The 16,283-nt window shown below is 59.6% G+C and overlaps 2 protein-coding genes across 4 annotated transcripts; one reads left to right on the forward strand and one right to left on the reverse strand.

The window, feature by feature from the left end:
- Positions 1-412: 412 nt before the first annotated feature.
- On the forward strand, positions 413-11,417 carry MAN2C1 (mannosidase alpha class 2C member 1). 2 transcript variants are annotated; one of them, XM_082769219.1, is made up of 26 exons: positions 415-717; positions 803-928; positions 1,111-1,234; positions 1,973-2,043; positions 2,244-2,421; positions 2,866-3,055; positions 3,389-3,495; positions 3,702-3,812; positions 4,019-4,111; positions 4,400-4,516; positions 5,008-5,103; positions 5,408-5,553; positions 5,999-6,122; positions 6,609-6,730; positions 7,226-7,311; positions 7,846-8,016; positions 8,108-8,190; positions 8,271-8,365; positions 8,480-8,584; positions 8,778-8,934; positions 9,291-9,434; positions 9,550-9,659; positions 10,261-10,340; positions 10,427-10,572; positions 10,771-10,874; positions 10,946-11,417. In XM_082769219.1, exons 1-26 carry the CDS (start codon positions 617-619, stop codon positions 11,061-11,063), a joined length of 3,105 nt encoding a protein of 1,034 aa, XP_082625345.1. In that variant the 5' UTR covers positions 415-616; the 3' UTR covers positions 11,064-11,417. The 2 variants fall into 2 exon arrangements, 1 of the variants encoding a protein (XP_082625345.1); XR_014318261.1 differs by lacking the exons at positions 10,427-10,572; positions 10,771-10,874; positions 10,946-11,417 and having other exon boundaries at positions 413-717; positions 9,550-9,757.
- A 260-nt stretch (positions 11,418-11,677) lies between these two features.
- On the reverse strand, positions 11,678-16,094 carry NEIL1 (nei like DNA glycosylase 1). Of its 2 annotated transcripts, XM_082769220.1 has the most exons (9): positions 15,629-16,094; positions 14,842-14,961; positions 14,614-14,692; positions 13,452-13,551; positions 13,203-13,327; positions 12,981-13,008; positions 12,587-12,648; positions 12,173-12,392; positions 11,678-12,029 (listed from the first exon to the last, which is right to left on the reverse strand). In XM_082769220.1, exons 1-9 carry the CDS (start codon positions 16,045-16,047, stop codon positions 12,010-12,012), a joined length of 1,173 nt encoding a protein of 390 aa, XP_082625346.1. In that variant the 5' UTR covers positions 16,048-16,094; the 3' UTR covers positions 11,678-12,009. The 2 variants fall into 2 exon arrangements, with proteins under 2 accessions (XP_082625346.1, XP_082625347.1); XM_082769221.1 differs by lacking the exons at positions 11,678-12,029; positions 12,981-13,008 and having other exon boundaries at positions 12,179-12,392.
- Positions 16,095-16,283: the final 189 nt, after the last annotated feature.

Below are 16,283 nucleotides of genomic sequence, written 5' to 3' on the forward strand. Positions count from 1 at the left end.
GAGAGAGGGAAAAAGGGGAAAAAGAGAGGAAAGAGCGTGGGGGGGGAAGAGCTCAGTGGGGGAGAGTCCAGGGGGACCACGCAGCACTTGTTAGCAATGAATTACCCGCCTCCTTCCCTTCTAAAGTATTTGGTTTAGCATCCTACACACTTAATCCCCCCCCCTTTTTTCCCCCTGTGTATGCTGGAGGTGGGCTGGAGGCGAACAGGGGCCTCTGGGGCCCTTTCCCTTCCCCAGCTGTAAAATGGGCGCAGCGCCGGGCTGCCCCTGCAGCCTGCACCTGCACGGTTTCAGGCCTGGTGGGAAGGCCCCACCCAGTCTGTACCATAACTGAAAGAAAAAAAAAGGAAAGAAAGGAAAAAGAAGAAAAAAAAAAGAAAAAGGGTTTATTTTTTATTTAGTGTTTCTGTTGTGTCTGTGCGAGCCTGCCTGTCCATTAAACCAGCAGGGCTCTGCCCCTTCCTCCTTCAGAGGGGGGACCCTTAAGGGCCTGGAGGCGAGGCTGCTGGCCTCGCCGCCCCCTCCCGGTTAATTACAGCCGCTTAATTGCTTAATTACAACCGAGAGGAGGAGGAGGAGGAGGAGGGCGCAGGCGCGGTGTCGGGGGGTGCCCGGCATGGCGGCGGGCGCCATGTTGAAGCACCGGCGGACGGCGCTGGAGCGTGTGGAGAAATTCGTGTCCGCCGTGTACTTCACCGACTGCAACCTGCGGGGCAGGTGCGAGCCGGCCCGGGGGGCTGTGGGGGGGTGCCGGGGGTGCCTGCCCCGGCCCTTGTACCGTGCCCCGGCCGTGTCCCCGCAGGCTGCTCGGCGCCCGCTGCCCGCCCGCGGCGCTCTCCTGCTTCCAGAGCCCGCTGCGCCTCCCCTACAGCCGGGCCGTGGGGCAGCGCTTCCAGCCCGCCGCCCTCGGGGACTCCTTCGGGCCTCCGTGAGTACTGCAAAACAGCACGGGACCGTGCCGGTGCTGCTTAAAACAAAGGTGGTTAAGCCTTGGGCCAGGCAGCGTTGTCACACTGACACGCCAAACGCGTGCGGTGTCCCCGCTGTGCTTTGTCTGAGGACGAGCGGCTCCCCTCAGCGAGGTGAGGGGGCTCCGTGCTCTATTTCCAGGTGGGAGACCTGCTGGTTCAAGGTGGAGCTGAGCATCCCCCCGGAGTGGGCAGGGCAGGAGGTGCACTTCGTCTGGGAGAGCGATGGGGAAGGCATGGTGTGGCGAGATGGCCAGCCCGTGCAGGTAAGGAGGCGCAGATCAGGGCTGTGCGGAGCAGTCACCCCCCTCACCCCTCTGACGGGACAGCAGAAACCCCCTCCTGGTCGTTATTGCTCTTTGGAGTGATGTCTGCAGGTGTTATGGCAGGGGAATAACGTGTGGACAAGAACAGCTGGAGGCCTGGACGGTGTGATTGTGAGGAACAGCATAAAGAGGATGTGTAGTTGTAGGGTTGTTTGGCTTTGCTCTGTAAAATAGATAAAAAGCAAACAGGTGAGGGGGGCAGTGTTTGTGTAGGAGCTGGGACGGGGCGTGGGAGACAGGGTGAGGCTCGTGGTTCACCTGCTGTGCTTTGTGGTGGGCCACAGAGGGTCTGGGAGCTGTTTCTGAAGTTTATTCCCAAAAGTCAAGCTGCTGGTGTGTTTGAGCGTTTCTAGGAGCTGACTCCTCGGCAGGAGTTAAAATTCTGGTCTGCAAAGTAGTCCCAACGGGAAATCCCTCGCTTAGGCATTATCAGATATCTTGCAAGACAGGTAGGCGAGCTCCGGGCGTGAGATGTACATCTCCAGCGCCAACAAGAGTAACAGGTCGGGCTATTATCAGGACTAGCACAGGTCAGCTTCAGTCCTGCAGTTTCCACGCCGGTTGTTCTGTGGGGAAGCAGGGCCCTACAGAACACAGGACCAGACCCTGTGTGTCCAGCTGCTCTGTCAAGCCCGCTGTCGTGGGCTTGTGGGCTGAACGTGCTGCCTTCCCCTGCAGGGGCTGACGAAGGAAGGTGAGAAGACCAGCTACATCCTGACGAGCTGCCTGAAGGAGTCGGAGCCCCACAGGTGAGCGGTCAGCCTGGCTGCACCCCCTTCTGCCGGGGGATCTTGGACTTCTGGCAGCCACGAGACCCCCAAACCTGCATCGGGGCATCCAGTGGGTCTGCCAGGAGCTGGGGTTGGGGTCCTGCTGTGGGGTGGGACTGAGCCTCCCCAGCTGTGTGCTCGTGGTCTCTGCCCTGATGGCTGTGTCCCCATGTCCGCAGCGTGACGCTCTACGTGGAGCTGGCCTGCAATGGGCTCTTCGGGGCTGGCAAGGGCACCATGATCGCGCCTCCGGACCCTGACAGGAGGTTCACCGTGAGCAAGGCTGAGCTCGTCGTCTTCAACAGGGATGTCTACGAGCTGCTGGTGGATCTGGAGATACTGCTGGACATGGCCAAGGTCTGTGCACCCGTTCTGTCATCTTTACCACCTCCTTCTACATCTCCTTCATTTTATCCCCTGCTGCTGCTGCTGTTCCAAGACCTGTCCTCCCACTGGGAGGCTCTGGAGGAACAAGTATTTGCTCCGGCTGCTTGAGCATAATTGATGTTGTCTAGAGCAGAAGAAAACCAAACGGGCAGAAGCCACAGGTGGTTGTTTCACCCATCTCCTGTTCCAAAACAGGATCTGTTTGACCAGAGCACCCTGTAATTGGTGTATGTGTAACCTGGCTTTAGGAGGACACGTGCACAGATGTCAGGCTGTGTCTGGGGACATGGTGTGTGCCTGGCACCGCTGGCAGTGTCAGGTGCTGGAAGGAGGCAGGAGGTTCTCCCCGGGGCGAGCGTGGGTGCAGAAAGCTGTCCTCAGCTCAGAGTCAAGCTGTCCTCCTCCCAACCCCAGCTCCTCGGGGAGGAAAACCAGCGGAGCTTCCAGGCGCTGTATGCCGCCAACCAGATGGTGAACGTGTGCGACGTTACCGACCCGGCCACCTTCCCTGCTGCCCGCAGCCTGGCGGCGGCCGTCTTCAGCCAGAAGAACGGCGAGAGCCAGCACACCATCCACGCCATGGGGCACTGCCACATCGACTCCGGTGAGAGCAGCACGGCGTGCCCTCCCTCCTGGCTGCCCCCGAGCTCCAGGCAGCGAGCCCCGATGGAAGGGAAGGGGCTCTGCGCTGCCACACAGCCGGTTGGATTGGGCACGTCTGGCTTGCTGTGCCCCTGCTGCTGAGGGCTGGGTTACAGACCACCCTCTCCTGCCTGTCGGACTTCAGCCTTCAGTTTTCAGTCCCTGCAGGGGGCTTCGGTCTCAGCGTTTCCCTGCCTGATCCTTGAAGGGCAGCACAGCCCTGTTCCCAGAGGAGCCTTTAGGTGGGTATTTGTGCCGAGCGATAACTGCGCTGGGGCTGTGTCTGTCCCTGCAGCCTGGCTGTGGCCGTACGAGGAGACCATCCGCAAATGTGCTCGGAGCTGGGTCACGGTTATCCGCCTGATGGAGAGCAACCCCGAGTTCACCTTCGTCTGCTCCCAGGTGAGTCCTCTCCCTCCGAAACGTCTGGGTCAGGAGGGGGTTGCTCTGGGCAGTCTTGGGGGTTGTTGCCAAGCTCTCTGAGGAGCTTTTCTTCTGCTTGTGGCGTGCTGCTTCTGCAGCGTGACTCCAGACAAGAGCAGAGGTGACCGGCAGCACCCTGTGCGGAGGTGTGGTGGGAGCTGAGACTGTCCTCTGTGCTCTGGCAGGCGCAGCAGTTCGAGTGGGTGCGGAGCTGGTACCCGGGGCTCTACGCCCAGATTCAGGACTACGTGGCAAAGGGACGGTTCATTCCTGTTGGCGGCACCTGGGTGGAAATGGTGAGAAGCGTGGGGAGCTCACCGAGCCCTTCCCGTGCCATCCCTGTGGGGCCTGGCGCTGGGACGGGGCACAGCAGGGCCTTTGCTGCCCTTTTGTAGCACCCTGTCCAGATCCTCCCCGGGCAGGGTGACAGGGTGGGAGTGGGGCTGCACCCAGGAGCCCTCTCCCCGTGCCTGGCTCGGTACCTGATGTGCTCTGCCCCCAGGACGGGAACCTGCCCAGCGGGGAGGCCATGGTGCGGCAGTTCCTCCAGGGCCAGCGGTTCTTCCAGGAGCAGTTCGGCCGGATCTGCTCGGAGGTACCTGCTCTTCTGCACGCTGTCTCCTTCCACCCCTTGCTGTGCTCGGGGGTTTCTCGATGGTTCGCCTTCAGAGAGCACCTCTGGGTGCCTCACGTAGCTTTGCTTTTGGCAGCTAAAGCTGTGATGAGTGAATGCCCAGTCCCCAGCGCGTCCTGCCAGTTAGCACAGGGTTAGGACTCGGTGTCCCTTGTGCAAGAAGGGCTTGGGGCCTTCCTGCCGGGACACCCCGGCCGAGCTCAGGCTGTGGTGTGTGTGACTCGCGTGTTTCTCTTCCTCTGCTCCCAGTTCTGGCTCCCAGACACGTTTGGGTACTCGGCCCAGCTGCCCCAGCTGATGCGTGGCTGTGGGATCGGGCGGTTCCTCACGCAGAAGCTCAGCTGGAACCTGGTGAACGCCTTCCCGGTGAGCTGTGCCGGGGTCTGTCTGCAGGCTTCGCCCCTTTCTTCCACGGCCAGTCGTTCAGCTCAGCAGACGCAGGCTGTTCTCCCAAAAACTCAAAGCTGGGACCGGTTTATGGTGGTAGCAGCGTCCTGCTGGGTGTTAGGGGAGGGGGGACGCAGTGATCCCAGCTTGGCTGCCCATAACTGCTGCCTCGGGGTGTTCTTTTGCTCCTAACAACCCCCCAGACAGGAAGCTGTGACCTGTCTGTGTGGGCTTCTAGTGTACGAGTTCTGCCTTGAGGTGGTTGAAACATGCTCTGTGTACACACCTTTGTGGGGGAGATCAGTTTGGGAGCCTTGAGACGCTGAGCGAGGGGCTGGTTAATGGCTCACTGGCTCTGGCACGAGCACAGATTTCTTTTTGGGAACTCCTGGGGATGATGGGCTGTGTTTTAACGCTGTGGGACAGGGAGGCTGGTAGAGACACCGCGCTTGTCTTTGTTTCCCCTGCAGCATCACACCTTTTTCTGGGAAGGCATCGATGGTTCCCGAGTGCTGACCCATTTCCCCCCTGGTGACTCCTATGGGATGCTTGGGCGAGTGGAGGAGGTGAGCGGGGCTGCCAAATCTGCACGTGAAGCCCGATGCCAGCCTCATGGGACCAGATCTGAGGCTCCTGGGGGAGGGCACTGCCTGGGAAGGGAGTGGGGATGCTGGACAAAGGATTTTAGGGTGCCTGGCAGTCAGGTGCCTGCCTCTGAGATGTGTCCGTGCCTGATTCCTGTGGTTTGGGGTGGGGAAGAGGGCCACGGCCAGACTTTGCACCTCAAAGGCTGGCACAGCTCTCTTGTATGGAGCTATGGGAGCTGGGGCTGGGTACTGGGGGAGTGTAGCTGTGCAAAATTCCTTCTAGATGCTGAAAACAGTGAAGAACAACAAGGATAAAGGACGTGTGAACCACAGCGCTGTGCTCTTCGGCTTTGGAGACGGAGGAGGGGGCCCCACGCAGAAGATGCTGGACAGGATGAAGAGGATGCGTGACACAGACGGGCTGCCGAGGTAAGAGAGCTCCCTTCCCCTCGCCTTCTGCAGGAACAGAGCTCTCGTCACAGCCTCCAGAGGGTCCCACTGCTTCTGCCAAAGCAGCTGCGTCCACAAAATGCAGCTCAAAGCTCTGCCGAGCCTGGTTTGGGGAAAACTCATCTGGCAACAAGGCAGGGTGTCGGCCAGCTGCTGCCCCTCAACAGGACCCCTCACCACTCCGCTGGCCCTGCCTGCGGTTTGCATTTTGGGGGGATTTCTGAGCTGAAGGTTTCCTTTGTTTCCACCGTGCTGTGGTGGTTTACACCTCTGTCCTCAGCCATCCACGAGCCATCCCTTTGAGATCCGTTGGGGTTTCTGGTGCCTCACTTCTGTGCCTGTCACCTTTCCTGGTGAGGATACAGCACTAGCTGCTCGTGCGCTTCCCTCCTGACCCGTCGCTGTCTGTACCTCCCTCCCCCAGGGTCCAGATGTCCACTCCCGACCGGCTTTTCTCTGTCCTGGAGAAGGAGTCGTTGCAGCTGTGCACGTGGGTGGGCGAGCTCTTCCTCGAGCTGCACAATGGCACATACACCACCCAGGCCCAGGTGACTGCGGGATGCAGGCTGCTCGCGGTTCTCTCTGCCCCTCTGCAGGCAGTTCCAGGGTTCCCTTTAGGTCGTGACTGTGGGAGCCACATCGTAGCCAGGCCTCCCCAAGCCAAAGCTGATTGTTAGTCTTTTAGCAGACTTTTTTCCAAGAGGGAGAAGGAAGCCAGGGCCACCTTGGTCAATAACTGCCTTGTCCTGTGCTTTAGCAGGGCCCTGATCATTGCAGAGGTGGGGTGAAGAGGAATAAGGGGGGAACAGACAGGAGGAGCCTGGCCTGGCATTAAGCCGTGCCCTGTGCTGGGAGTTGTGGGGCTGAAAGCCAGGGTGACCTGTGGAAAAAATTCCCCTGGTGCCGGCAGCTCAGGACACCTCCAAGTCACCAACCTCCTTGTGTGGAGCTGGGCATTTTGCTGCTGGTGTCAGCGATCCGCTCGGAGCTCCAGACTTCCTAAGGATCTTCCTTCTCTTCTTGATTGGCACTAGATAAAGAAGGGGAATCGGGAGTGCGAGCAAATCCTCCACGACGTGGAAGTTCTCAGCGCCTTGGCTCTGGCACGGGACAGCTCCTTCCAGTACCCCGGCAGCCAGCTGCAGCGGCTCTGGAGGTGGGGGCACACGCGAGCACCGATGGCTGCACACACGCTGCTCCTCCAGCCACTGATCGGGGCTCCACCTGGAAAGGGTCACAGCGCCTGGCTTCCTCCACTGAAATCCTCAAACCCTCACTCCAAAGCCACTGGGAGATCCAAGCTCTTCCTGCTCTCCTGGCTGGAAACTTCATTTCCAACCCAAGCCTATCCTTGGCCAGTTTTGGCTCGTCTGAGCTTGTGCAGCAATATATCTGCTAGCCCTAAGGGATTAAAAAAAAATAGCTCATACTCCCCATGGCTGTGGTTTGCTAAGATGACAGCTGACAAGTCCTAACATAAAGGGATTTAAAGGGTGCTATGCAAAAAATCTTGTTCTCCCAATTACTTCCTAGTCGGGGCACAGGGAACAGTTACTAGGTTTGTCCATCTTGCAGGCAGGGCTTGGTAAGCTCCAGCAAGCCTGCTGCTCTCCACAGAGCCTTTTCATATCATTCTTCTTTTCTGTTTTAGGTTGCTGCTGCTCAACCAGTTCCATGACGTGCTGCCAGGCAGCTGTATCCAGCTTGTGGTTGAGGATGCCCTGCAATACTACGCAGGTGAGCAGGGATTTGGGCAAGGAGGATGCTTAAACCTCCTAGACCACACTGCTTTTTGCCTGGTGCAGACGTTTCAGTCTTGGATTGCCTGGCACCATAGGCTGAACCTGTGCAGGACAGTCATGTGTCAGTAATTGTGCTAATTAGGCTGGGGAATTACCAAAACACACTGATTACTGAGTTTTTGCATGCTGTTTGCACGCTAGGAGAGACCCCAGCAAAGGTGGGAACTGAAATCAGCTCCTTCGTGCCCAGGAGCAGATACAACATCTTTTATTACAGCTCAGCAATTTTCCAGCTGAACTGGCAGAGCTCCTTGTAGCCTTGTAATAACAAAGTTAATAATTGTAAACTTTAATTGCTTAATAGATAATATTAATTAATATTAAGAACAATTAGTAATTGTAGCTTGGAAGTAGCCAAAGTATGTGTACATTGCACAGGAGCACCAGATAGGAGGAACTACCTGCCTGGGCTGAATTCAGGCCTTTTTAAAAGTTATTTTTATTTTTATTTTTTTTTTGTTTCCCTCAGAGATCCGCAGGGCTGGTGCTCAGCTGCAGGAGGAAGCTGTGCAGTCCTTATGCAGGGACCTGCTGCAGCCAGAGTCTGGGCATGCCGAGGGTACCCTTGTGCTGAACACTTTGCCCTGGGAACGGACCGAGGTGATCTCCAGGACTGAGCCAACCGGAGCAGAGGTTTTAGGTTTGTCTAACACGGGGGGAGCTTTTGTAGCTGAGCTTCTTAAAAGGGCACGGGTCTGAGGATGTTGAAGCAGAGCCTCTTTCCTTTCCAGCTCTGGTGACAGCCCCCAGCATGGGCTACACGATAGTGAGGGAGCCGTTGCCACCCCTGCAGCCCGTGACAGTGACGGAGCGGGTGAGCTTACACTTACAACTGGGGCCTTGGTGTCCACCTTGCCCCATGGAGTCATGGCTCTGCTTGTCCTTTTCCCCCAGGAGGATGGCTCTGTCACCATGGAGAATGGGGTGATTGCAGTCCGCCTGGATGCGATGGGCCGCCTGATTTCTCTTCGTCTGGCAGACTCTGAGAGGTCTGTCCCTCACGTGGTGCCTGGAACCAGGCTCCTCAGACTTTCCTTGGGCCTTTTTCTCTGTGTAAACCCTTCACAACTGCCAGATTTTAAGGTGTTGTTTCTCTGCTCCAGGGAGGCAGTTGCAGATGGCTGCTGTGCCAACCAGTTTGCTCTCTTTGATGACGTTCCCCTGTACTGGGATGCCTGGGACGTGATGGATTACCACCTGGAAACCAGGTAGAGGAGCAGGGCATGCAGCACTTGGATTCTCACTTTGCTTTGAGTTTCTTGTCTCCCCGTCAGTCTTAGCTGTAACAAAACCTCAACAGCTCTCCTGTTTCTGGGCATTCGCTCTGGAGAAGCCAGTGCCTGATTTGGGATCCTGGATCTTCCTTGCGGGGACCAGCTCTGCCTTTACCCCTTTCTCTAGGAAGCCAGTGACAACGATGCTGAAGCCTCTGAAAATCATCCTGGCAGGGGACCTGCGGGCAAGTGCAAGGTTCTCTCTGCAGGTCGGGAAAAGCAGCACCTTAACCCAGGAGATCATCCTGGATGCCGCGTGCCCATATGTCCGCTTCGTGACCGAGGTACGGCCAGCAGCTGCTGCGTTAGGGACGTGTGGTGTGCAGGCAGGGCCCCGGGAAGCTGAACTGTGCTTCAGAGTTATGTTTCCCCTCGTTTCCTCCTCTGGAGCCTCCTGTTGCCTGTGAGGACCCTGCATTAGGTCCCCTGAGGGACGGAATGGCATAGAGAGCATCGCTTCACCCATTTTCAGATTCCACTTCACCCATTTTCAGATTCCACTTCACCCATTTTCAGGCTCCAGGGCTGTTGTACAGTTCTTGGGCCTGGTTGGGAGCTGGCTGCTGTGCGCTGGGGGCGGATGAGTGCGGTCTCTGCCCGCCAGACCCCTCTGACCATGCCCTTCTGCTATGACATTTAGGTCGACTGGAAGGAATCCCACAAGTTCCTGAAGGTGGAGTTCCCCGTGCAGGTCCGGAGCACGAACGCCACCTACGAGATCCAGTTTGGGCACGTGCAGCGGCCAACGCACTGGAACACATCGTGGGACTGGGCCCGATTCGAGGTGAGAGGAGAGGTTTATCTGCTCCCAGGGCCGGGCTGTGCCTCCCGCAGGGGGCTGCTCTTCCTCCCAGGCAGCAGCTTGGTGTGGCAGATCCGTCCCGTGGTGCCTCCTGCAGGTGTGGGCTCACAAGTGGATGGACCTCTCCGAGCACGGCTTTGGGGTGGCAGTGCTGAATGACAGCAAGTACGGGGCGTCAGCACGCGGGAACGTCCTCAGCCTCTCGCTGTGAGTGGGGCCGGGGCGGTGGCGGAGCTGCAGTGATCGCTTCGACTTCTGAGGTGTCCCTTTCAAATCAGGGCAGCGCCTGGGCCTGAACGATCGTAGTAAGCAAGGAAATAGTTTGGGATTAGCCAAAGTGGCCGTCTTCTAAAACCTTTTGGCTGACTTAATTCAAGTTGACTAAGAGAATGTAATTCCTTATGCTCATAGATAATTTTGTAGAGATCAGATCAGGTTTGCAGCAATTAATTTTTCCGTTGCTGGCCAAAACATGCCCCAGGAAGGGAGGCTTAAAGGAGGGGGAAGGAATGGTGACGTTCCATACGCATGCAAACCTCAGAGAAACTCTGTGTTTCAGCTCGAGCTGCGTGTTTCATGGGAAACCATGAAAACCATGGGAAACCAACCCTCAGAGGTTGGTTTTAGTTTCTGGGACACCTTGTCCACAGTCCATTGCCAAAAATCAGCAGAAATCAGCTTCCACCTCTGGGCCTGGTCTCAGAGTAGCATAGAGGGGGGAGGCAGCTGTCTTGTCGTGGTGCTGCAGGCTGTGTGGCAGAGGAAGAGGACTGGGCGATGCCCATCTCCCCTGCCTCTCTTCCCTCAGGCTGAGAGCACCCAAGTCCCCTGACGCCACGGCCGATATCACGCAGCACCGGTTCACGTACGCCGTGCTGCCTCACCAGGGTGAGTGCCCCAGCGAGCCTCGGGGTGAGCACAGACTGCCCCGTCTGCGTGTGCATGGAGGCTGACCCGAGGTTCTGGTGCTGCAGGTTCCTTCCAGGATGCGGGTGTGATCCAGTGCGCTTACAACCTGAATTTCCCCCTCCACGCGGTCCCAGCCGGCCATGCCCAGTGCCCAGCCTGGAGTGCCTTTTCCGTGAGCTCACCTGCCGTCGTTCTGGAGACTGTCAAGCAGGCGAGTCCCCTGGGACGGAGCGGGGAGGCGGAGGGGACGCTTTGTTACCCAACCTGGTTAAGCCGCACTTGTTCAGCATGGTCGGGAACCCCCTCGTTGGCGTGTCAGAGCAGCTCAGCCGTGACCGCCTGCGTCTGGCTGTCCCCCGAGGTTCCCGTCCCCTGGGGCTGAGTTTCTCTCTGTGCTGTGTCCCCGAAGGCTGAGGACAGGCCCGACGCGCTGGTGCTGCGGCTGTACGAGGCGCACGGCAGCACGGCTGTCACCTGGCTGCGGAGCTCCCTCCCCGTTCAGGAGGCAGTGCTGTAAGTCCTGCTGCAGGGCTGGGCGCGGGCGGATCCGTGGCTGTAGTTTCACCAGCTGCTTTCTTCCCCAGCTGTGACCTCCTGGAGCGGCCGCTTGCCAAGAAGCACCTGGTGCTGGAGCAGCAGGGCATGAGGCTTTCCTTCACCCCCTTCCAGGTGCTCTCCGTCCTCCTGGTTCTGAGGCAGTGATGCCTTCAGTCCCATTTTTTTTGGTGCCACAGCAACCTGGGACAATGCTGGGAGCTCGACTCACAGCCCAAAGCTGCTGGGAGCCCTCTCCCTGGGTTGGGGACGAACAAGGACCGGGCGTTTTTACTGCCCACAGTCCCATGAGATTTCCCAAGAGCAGTTCCAGGGAAGAGCAGTCTTCCCCCCCCACCCCCACAAAGCTCAGGAAAAGAGCTCCATTTCCTCATGGAAGGAGCAGTAAGTCTGCCCCCTGCCTAACCAGGGGGTTTGGGGAGCAGCTTTCTGTGCTGGCTGCGTGTCGCAGCCATTGTCCTTTCCAGACCAAAGCAACACCCAGCTGCAAGGCGGGAGCAAGTGTAAAAACATTATAGTTGTTCTTCTCCACAAATAAAAGAATTATGTAAAAATATGTTTCAACCTCTTACCTTATTTCCAGCTGCCTTCGCTTCTCCTGTAGTGTCTCCCGCCCTGGGCTCACACTCTGGGGTGGGGGAGGCAGCACTTACCTGTTTTTGGGGTTGGGGGTAGAGTGGGGAGAGAGCCTGCTCCAGCCTATTGCAGGGAGGGGCTGGTACCAGCCCAAAAAAGGCAGGCACGGTGATTTCTTACACAAAATACTTTTATTAAGCAGCTAAAAAGGGCTGGCTCAGGGATCCCAGGGAGCAGTCAGAAAAGGATGAGGAAATACAGTTAGGGAGAAGAAGAGTCAGAGTGACACAGCACCGACACAGCACCCAAAGTCTGTGGTCCTGAAGAACTGCTCCCCACACCCAAGCCAGAGCAGTGAGGCTTTAGAGAACATGATTAAAAACTAAAAACCGTCAGGGGAGGCACGCAGCCTGCCCCCAGCCCTGAGGCTGCAACAGTCGTGCCTGAAGGTGGCCCTGGGGCCCAGGCAGTGCCACGCTAGAGGAGGAGGAGCTGGGAGGAAGGCAGCTTGTGGTGCTCACACTGCAGGGGCTGCACCTGGAAGGTGGGGAGGGAAACAAGAAAGGGAAGGGAAGGGTTGGTGCCGCAGAGCCCTGCTGGCTCCTCTCCTGCCCTCGGTCGCTGTGGCACGCTGCTCACACGCTTGTGCTAGTCCAGAACTCAGGGAATCACCGCCTCACCTGCGCCCTTGCGTGCAGACGCCCGGCGTCTTGTCGCTTTGACTGGAGCCTCAGGCTTGGGGGAGGCTGGAGCGGCAGCTGCTGCCCTCCTCGCACGGGCACGGCCCCTCCGTGGTGGGTCAGGCACTGCTTCCTCCTCCTCCTCTTCCTCCTTCTTCACAGCTGACGTTGCGGGGTTCTCTGCACGCCTGGAGCGCCGTTTGGAGGCGTGTGTGGTGACCTGGGCAGACAGAGCCAGGGCTTAGCAGCAGCAGCGTGCACGTGTTGGAGGAACAGGAGGGTTCCTGCTCCACCCGGCCTGCTGGCAGCCTGGGAACTCCTGGGACAAGCCCCACGGTGCCTGGGGGAGCAGCCTGAGGACCCAGGACGAGCTCTGGTCCCAACAGGAGCCACGCCAGCCCTGAAGCATCCTACCTCAGTGGTCGGAGCGTCAGGGTCTGCCTTCGGGCCAGCGCGCTTCTTGCGGGACTTCTGACCTGCACGGGAAGATGTGGTTGGGGTTGGGGTGAGGGGGGAGGAGGCCGTGACCGTTCAGGCAATGGGGGCTGTAGGAAGGACTCAGGGGGGCTCCCTCTCCCCTCCCACCACCCTCAGGTGAGGACAGGACGTGGCTGCAGGCCTGAAAAAGCACCCAGTGTGTGCTGGGAGGAAGCCAGGGGCACGGCAGGCTGCATCCCCCAGTGCCACAGGCCTGAGTGCCCCAACAACTGCAGCAGTTGCCTCCCCAGCAGGGCCTGTGAGTGGTTGTCTTCCTCCTCCAGCCCTCCCAGAGCAGGAGCAGGTCCCGCAGGGAGCAGAGGGCACTCACCTTTGGGAGCCATGGGGCCGGGCTCACCCTGCAAGGAAGGGGACAGAGCAGTGACCGGGCTGCCATCGCTCCCTGGGCACCTCCAGCACAGCAGGCTGCTGGAAAGGGAGCTTCCCGGTGACACAGCACCACGCGGGGGGTCACAAGAAGCAGCAGCCGAGCTGGCGTCCCCCTGAGGGGGTGGTGGGGGCGCCCAGCCCCAGGCAGAGACCCGCAGCCCACCTGGAACCATATGGTCCTGCCGTTGTGGTCGCGCAGGGAGCTCATGCCAGGCACCCCGTAGCACTGCAGCCAGTTCTTGAAGGCGGTGTGGTTGTCTGCGTGGTCTGGGTCAAGGAGGTTTTTCTCTGGGAAGGGAGAGAGGAGAAGGGGCAGAGAAACAGAGCTGGGGAGGGAGCTCTGCCCTGCCAGCGCCCAGCCCAGGCCCTGCCAGCCGTCCCCATCCCCCAGCTCCCAGCCCTGCAGCCTCACCCGCTGCCACGACCTCCATGGGCACCGTGTGGCACAGCTCCAGGAGATCCGGGTTATCCCGCTTCAGCTTCAGCTTCTTACTCAGCGGCAGGGAAGAATTCTGCAGGGGCAGAAAAGGGAAGTCACCTGGCAGCTACCTCAGCCTCACCGCGGGTCTCTTCACCCCCCGAATCCCCATCTCCCCTCGCCCCCTGAGGAGGAGCTGCCAAACCCCACCAGGACAGGAAATTGGGGCAGCACACAGGAGCACCAGCAGTTTGTGAAAACAACCCTCAGGACGTGTTTTTTGTTTGTTTGTTTGTTTTGTTTTCAGGCTTTCTTAAAGCAGCCACCCCCCTCTACCCTAAAGCCATGAGATTAGGCTCTACTGCAGCCTCCCCCCGACCTTTTAAGCTTCTGTTTGTTTTTCTTACCCCTTCCTCTTTACCCTCTCTCAACCAAACACACAAGATGCTCCCTGAAGGCATGGGTGCAGCTGAGCGTGAGCACAGCACGGAGGCACGTGGCCAGGGAGCTGCCACAGCTCGGTGGCACAGCCAGGTGAGGTTACGGAAGGGCTGCGCACATTTGCCGCTCCACTGGAGGGGCAGGCGTGCTCAGACACGGGGGTTTGTGGCAGGAGACAACACCAAGCTGGCTGGGAGAGCTCCCATGCAGCAAGAAGTGTAGTTGTGAAGGGAAAACGCCAGCTGCCAGGATGGGAAAGGGCTCAGGGGTTGTCAGGCAGCAGAAAAGGTTCAGTGACTGCAGTGAGCACCCCCCCAGACCTGTCCAGGCTGTCCCCCAAAAGCAAACACCTCCTGACAGCGGTGCGGGCAGAGGAGGGCTGTGTGAATGCTGCAGGGGTTCTGCCCCATCAGAGCGGGGAGCCAACCGTGAACTGAAACCAGCCCGAACCCTTGGCCATGTCAGCAGAGCTGAAGCAGAGCTTCGCGCCCCGCTGAGCACAAAGCAGGACCAGAGTTTCACACCCAGCTGAGCCAGGGTCTAGAAGCAGCCTGAGCCCCTTTTCGGCCACGTTGCTAAGCCCAAACCCCTCAGTGATGTTTCTCAGCTCAGTGTGGCTCCCTGCACAGAAGGCAAGAGGCTCCCAGGACTGAGCCTGGCAGACCAGAGCAATGCCGAGCCGTGAAAGCACCGCCTGTTCCCACCTATTCCCCACCTTTTTCCTCCTCTCCTGCTCCTGCTGCTTCAGGGCTTCCAGCACCGTCCGAGCCTTTTCAAAGGGAGGGATCTTCAACCTGAGAGAGTCCACCCGTCACAAGCCTGACCTCTCGTTTCTGACACAGCTTAGCACGGTAGGCAAAGGCACCCAGGTTTGGCCTTAGAAGAGGCTGGACACGGTGTGGTTTCAGCTCAGCAAAAAGCCTTATTATGAAATGCACCTCACCTGTACAGGATCTCAGCACGGAGGTAGTTGCCGATCCCATTGAAGTACTTCTGGTTCAAGAGGGCCTCACAGATGGGCTTGTCAAAAGCTTTGTCGTCCAGGTTCTTCAGCACATTCTCCCTGCGACAGAGCACGAGCATCAGGCTGGTGCACTGGGACACAGCTGTGTTACTGCCCCCAAGGGCAGAAGCCCTGCACGCAGCCTCCACAAAGCAGCCAAAACTGTCCTCGAGTAACGGGCAAAGCAGCAAAGAGAAGAATCCCAGAACCACTGAGGTCGGAAAAGCCCTCCAAGCTCATCTGGTCCAACCACCCCCCTACCTCTGGTGTCACCCACTAATCCACATCCCCAAGCACCACATCCAACCTTGCCTTCAACACCCCCAGGGATGGTGACCCCACCACCTCCCTAGGCAACCCGTCCCAATGCCTGACTGCTCTTGTGAGCCCAGGGAAGATGAACCCCAGCACAGGCGCCCCGTGTCCCCCCACACAAGGAAAGTGCTCTGTCAGGGAGTGGATTCAGCTCAACCCTGTGCACTGCTGCTCCTCCAGCCCGGGGCTTCAAAGCTGGGGACCGAGGCAGCGAGCGGAGCCTTGGGAGCTGCCAGAAGGCACAGAGAGAAGCCATGGGAAGGGCTCCCAGCCGCTGCCGTGTCGGGTATGAAAGCGGCAAGCTCTGCACAGCCACGGCAGCACCTCGAGACACCCTGACGCTGCTCGTGAGGGGCACGGACACCACCCCACCCCCTCCCCGGCCCCCTCCCCTCAGCCCCTTCCCCCCCACCTGAAGGCCTGGTACTCGGACAGCACGCAGGGCCCGCGGCCGGGCTGCCAGGCGTCGCCCAGGCGCCAGGAGCCGAAGCGGCGAGCGTCGACGAAGCAGAGGGCGCGCGGGGGGCTCTCGCGGGTGAGGAAGCGCAGGTGAGCGTGGCGGGGCGGCGAGGCGGCGGGGTGCAGCCGGAACCCCCCGGACATGCCGAAGCGGAAGACGAGGGCCTGCGGGCTGCCGGGGCCCAGCGGCTCCAGGCGCAGCCTCAGCTCCTTGCCGCGGGCGGCGGCGCCCAGGCGGTAGGCCTCGCTGCGGAACGGCACCTCCGGGCCGCGGCCCACGGCCGAGCGCTCGGCCCCGCCGCTGAACACCAGCCCGCCGCACGCCTCGTTGATGTAGCGCCCGGCCAGGGCCAGCTCCGGGCCCTCGGGCATCGCGACACTCGCGACACGGCCGCAGCGCCGCGACCGGGCCCCGACTGGGCCGCTACCGGGCCGCGCTCCTGAGGCGTTGCCTAGCGACACGCCCCCGGAAGGGCGGCCCCTCCGTTGCCTAGCAACGCGCCCCGAGGGGCGGGGCTCCCTCCCCCGTTGCCTAGCAACGCGCCCCCAAAGGGCGGGGCCCCTCCCCGTTGCCTAGCAACACGCCCCCCCACCGGCTGCACGTCGCG

This window comes from Aythya marila (genome assembly GCF_965140915.1).
Source record: "Aythya marila genome assembly, chromosome: 11".
Lineage (NCBI taxonomy): Eukaryota > Metazoa > Chordata > Aves > Anseriformes > Anatidae > Aythya > Aythya marila.

Coding starts and splice junctions, on each gene's coding strand:
- MAN2C1 (XM_082769219.1), top strand. CDS start 617: ATGGCGGCGGGCGCCATGTTGAAGCACCGGCGGACGGCGCTGGAGCGT. Junction 5,104..5,407: donor TGCTTGGGCGAGTGGAGGAG/GTGAGCGGGGCT, acceptor AATTCCTTCTAG/ATGCTGAAAACAGTGAAGAA. Junction 8,935..9,290: donor ATGTCCGCTTCGTGACCGAG/GTACGGCCAGCA, acceptor TATGACATTTAG/GTCGACTGGAAGGAATCCCA.
- NEIL1 (XM_082769220.1), bottom strand. CDS start 16,047: ATGCCCGAGGGCCCGGAGCTGGCCCTGGCCGGGCGCTACATCAACGAG. Junction 14,962..15,628: donor TCCGAGTACCAGGCCTTCAG/GTGGGGGGGAAG, acceptor GCTCTGTCGCAG/GGAGAATGTGCTGAAGAACC. Junction 14,693..14,841: donor CGTGCTGAGATCCTGTACAG/GTGAGGTGCATT, acceptor GGACTCTCTCAG/GTTGAAGATCCCTCCCTTTG.